We start from the raw sequence: 4,246 nt of genomic DNA, 5'->3' as shown, positions 1-4,246 counted from the left end.
GACGTCGAGAAAGAAAAAAAAGAGAAAAAAAGAAAAAAGAGGAGGATCGCGTATAATCCGCTATTCGCACTACCTGGCCAGCGCTTGCAGCTGATGTATCTTCTGCTAACTCAACATGGCTCGCTTGACTCGCGTGATCGATGTGATAACCTCCTCCAGCACAGCGCTTCATCTCCTTCCTCGAGAAGCGGCCTGTGCTCATGCTTGACCTCGACTTGATCTGCACCCTGAAACTGCCGCGCCTGGCCTGCTCCCTGTCGCGAAGTACCTTTCTCTGCTTGGCAATCTTTCCTCTCGGCACGAAGGTGTCTGCTGTGAGCTCGACTGCAAACGTCTCTCTGAGCTTGGCGTCGTCGCTGACGAGAGTCAGGTGCACCCCCTCCATCGCCTCGCTCTCTCTGAACGAGGCCAAGGTCTGCTCGCAGCTGGCCGTCGATGGGCAGGATAGTACCCACTCGAGCTCTCTCTGCTGCAGAGCTCCGGTGCTTGCTCCAACCGTTGAACAGCAACATACGTCTTCGGGCTCGGCCCCTTGCGACCTCTCTGCCCAGCACCCTGCACGAGCATGCCCGCCAGCGGTTGTACCTCTGCCGCAGCGAGACATTGCGAGATCAGTTGGAATTGATAGATCCGAGCTATGTCCGCCGTCGACATTCCTCCAAGAGCTAGGAGCTGCGATAGCTCGGCAAGGCTCCCTCCCTTGCCCCAAGGTCCTCGCTTGGCTCGGAGCTTGAACGACCGGTCGTGTGCAATGCTGACTTCAGTTGCTCTGAAAACTCGCCCGTCCATGCTGTACTCTCTGCTGCCTTGCCAGAGTGCGATGGCTGCTTCATTCCGAAGGAAGGAGATGGTGACTGAGATGTCGTCTGCTCGTGCTATCTCAGGTCTGTAAGGTGCTTTCCACATGATGGACTTGTCGTCTCTATCGACTGAGTCTACTATGAGTCCCAGCTCCGTCAACTTCATTTTCAATTTGTCTTCTTGTCGCACATACATCGAGGAGATGCCCAGGAGAGTCATGGAGATGAAGGAGGTCCCCTCGGTGTCTTCGGTGCCGATGTATGTCTCGACATTCTGCTTCTTGGCCTCCTCCATCTGTTGAATAAACCATGCTTTCGACTCTGAGCTCCATTCGCTCAGAGAGTCTTCAAACAGGTCGCGTCTCGCCTGCCGACATGTCGAGCGGATGGCTTCAGCGATAGCGTCGGGAGTGCATCCCCCCTCAGCTCTGCAAGCATAAGCTGTCCGACTATTCGGATAACGCTTGGTGAAGTTCTTCACCTTCTCGACGAGGTCGGCGGCCTCCTCGACGTGGCCTCCTGAGCGCTCACCCTGCGTGTATTGGCATGATCTCCGATACAGCAGGTTGCGAACGCTCTCATCATACTGTAGTACCATGCTTAGAAAGCTGTTTGAACTATATGAACCTCTTGCTCGCAGCTTCCACCGGTCCCCTTGCGCTCTCCCTACGCGCCGCAGGGCCGCATGCTCTTACTAAGGGCCGGCTGCTCTTACTAAGGGCCGGCTGCTCTTACTAAGGGCCGGCTGCTCTTACTAAGGGCCGGCTGCTCTTACTAAGGGCCGGCTGCTCTTACTAAGGGCCGGCTGCTCTTACTAAGGGCCGGCTGCTCTTACTAAGGGCCGGCTGCTCTTACTAAGGGCCGGCTGCTCTTACTAAGGGCCGGCTGCTCTTACTAAGGGCCGGCTCCTAAACCCTAAACCCTAAACCCTAAACCCTAAACCCTAAACCCTAAACCCTACACCCTAGACCCTATACCCTAAACCCTAAACTCTAAACCCTAAACCCTAATGCAATTTGATCCTAGTCTAAAGAGGCGCTCGAGCACTGGGAGTACACGGCCTACAATGCGAACCCTGCTTCTGAGGCGTCTTTCTACTCTCTACTTCTGCTGTCTTCTCTTGGCTTCCTCAGCCTCAGTCAGGAGAGTTGCCTCTCCTCACCTTGGTCTTCGGTCACCACCTACTCCTCCTCCATTCAGCTTCCTCAGCCTCAGTCAGGAGAGTTGCCTCTCCTCACCTTGGCCTTCGGTCGCCACCTACTCCTCCTCCATTCAGCGTCCTCAGCTTCAGTCAGGAGAGTTGCCTCTCCTCACCTTGGCCTTCGGTCGCCTCCTACCTTCTCTCCTTACCTTGAGCTCAGCTCAAGCTCGGTACGGGCTCGCCCCGTCTTCTTCCTCGCCCTCGCCTTGCTCTTCCTCCATGTCTTCCTCTTCTTCGTCATCTTCCCTCATCTCCACTCGCAGTCGGTCCTTCTTGTCCACCTTCAGCGAGCAGGCCAGCACATGCATCTCTGCGAATTTACTCAGTGCTATGAACAGGAGGCTAAGAGATCGACGCTCTATGTCGTCGCTCTCCGCCTCCTGCTCAAGCTCAGCAGCTGCCGTTGCCCGTGGCGAGAACGCGCTGCCCCTCCTTGCCTTCTTGCTCTCTCCTTGCACGCGAGTCCAGCGCTTGCTCTGCAGCCACTTCCCCAGCTTCTCCTTGAGCGCGTTGCGTCCCACTCCCTGCTCCTCTGGCATCTTCGCCCACTCTCCCAGCGCCATGAACTCCAGGCTCCCCGGAGAGTAGAACGTGTCGTGGAGGTTGCCAACGGCCTTGTCCAGGACCAGCTTGATCGGCTCGCTCGTCCCTGCCTCGTTCAAAGAAGCTGCATCTTCGATGACTGCTGACAGCTCGCTGACGAGCTGCATGTCCTCTTGGCTTGACGGAGATGCTGCCTCCATTGTGATCCTCTCCAGGTCTGTAAACTCCAGCCACTCTCCCTCGCTCTCCTCCTGTCGCTGCGCTGCGTCGCTGGTGCCCCGCTGACCAGCCGCCTCAGAGTCAGGCTCCTTGTCGAAGCCGACTGCTTCGAGCTTGGTTGCTGCGCCTTCGAGATAGAAGGGCAGCTCCTTCATCATGCGTCGAGCATCCTCCGTGGAGCCGAGGAGGATGCATAGCTTGGACCCGTTCCAGGACTTGGTGTTCAAATCCTCCTCCATGTCGATGCCTTCAACGTTGATCTCGAGCCTGTTAGCGATCTCCAAGAAGACTCTCTTGACTCTTGCGATAGACGTGTTGCCGCCGTTGCACAGCCCCTCCATCTCCTTCCTCGTGAAGCGACCAGATGCCGCCGTCGACTTGATGATGATCTTGATCTCCTTGCCGTCCTTGCCGCCTGCCTTCTTCTGCATCCTTGATGCCTTCTTCAACTTATTTCTGGACACAAAGCGATCAGCTGTCAACTCGACTGCGAGCGCCTCTCTGATCTTCGGGTCCTCGCTGAACAGAGTCAGGTGTACTCCCTCCATCGCTTCGCTCTCTCGGAAAGCTCGAAATGCTGTATCATTCGCCTCTGGGCAGCTCGAGGAGACGATCCACTCCACCTCCCTCTGTCTCCAGATGACGTTGGCCCCTACAGCGATGAAGCCTTTCTGACCTAAGCCTTTGTGGACTTGCTGTCCTGGCGCCCCAGCGACCAGCATGCCTGCCAGCGGCTGGAGTTGGACCGCTGCAAGGGACTGGCGCAGCAGCTGATAGCGATAGACGGCAGCTATCTCAGCCGTTGTCATGCCGCCCAAGGTTAGCAGGTGAGTCAGCTCTGCCAAGCTGCCCCCTTTGCCCCAGGGTCCTCTCTTGGCTCGAATCTTGAAAGATCTATCGTGCACGATGCTCACATGTACACATTCCATGGCATTTACTAATGCCCAATTATAAATTAATATCCTTTTAACAAACACTTGTACCTGTTAATTTGATCATAAGCATACAGTTTTTAGTCAATTTTGTACCAGAATGATTTGTACCACTCAGTACTCTTTTATATTTGTTTTAAGCATTTGAGTTCCGGCTTACACGCCTCTTGGCTGCTCTCTTCCCTGTGTACCGGTATGTTTGTCTGATATGGAGGGGGTAGGGTTATTCGTATATTTCGATACACGCTCATGAAATCTTATTAGTGTCAGCCATTGACGAGTGTAGTAAATCTAGCCAATAAGTATTTTTGTTTTCAAATCAAGGAGTCGTATGCCAGCTAGCAACGGCAATCTTTTTTTTCTACACCGGTTGTTTTATATAGATACCTACCCCATGTCTATAGGGTGCCACCGAAACACAGGTCCCCTTGCCCCCGATCAAAAGGCAAATAATTTTCATTAAAATCCTGAGATCTCCATTGCAAGTATCCCTCCCCTCCTCCTTCAATGCTCTTCTCCCTCCCTCCCTCCCCCCTGCTCCCCTCCCTTCC

At 54.7% G+C, this 4,246-nt stretch overlaps 1 protein-coding gene across 1 annotated transcript; it reads right to left on the bottom strand.

The window, feature by feature from the left end:
* Positions 1–69: 69 nt before the first annotated feature.
* Positions 70–1,398, bottom strand: GUITHDRAFT_120528 (hypothetical protein; the record flags this gene model as incomplete). Its single annotated transcript, XM_005820234.1, has 3 exons — positions 70–105; positions 269–356; positions 497–1,398. The coding sequence occupies 3 exons, from the start codon at positions 1,396–1,398 to the stop codon at positions 70–72; spliced, it is 1,026 nt and encodes a 341-aa protein (XP_005820291.1).
* Positions 1,399–4,246: the final 2,848 nt, after the last annotated feature.

This window comes from Guillardia theta (assembly GCF_000315625.1).
Source record: "Guillardia theta CCMP2712 unplaced genomic scaffold GUITHscaffold_185, whole genome shotgun sequence".
In the NCBI taxonomy this organism is placed as follows: Eukaryota; class Cryptophyceae; order Pyrenomonadales; family Geminigeraceae; genus Guillardia; species Guillardia theta.
The sequence above is the reverse complement of the archived record's forward strand: the minus strand, read 5'-3'. Positions and strand labels throughout refer to the sequence as shown.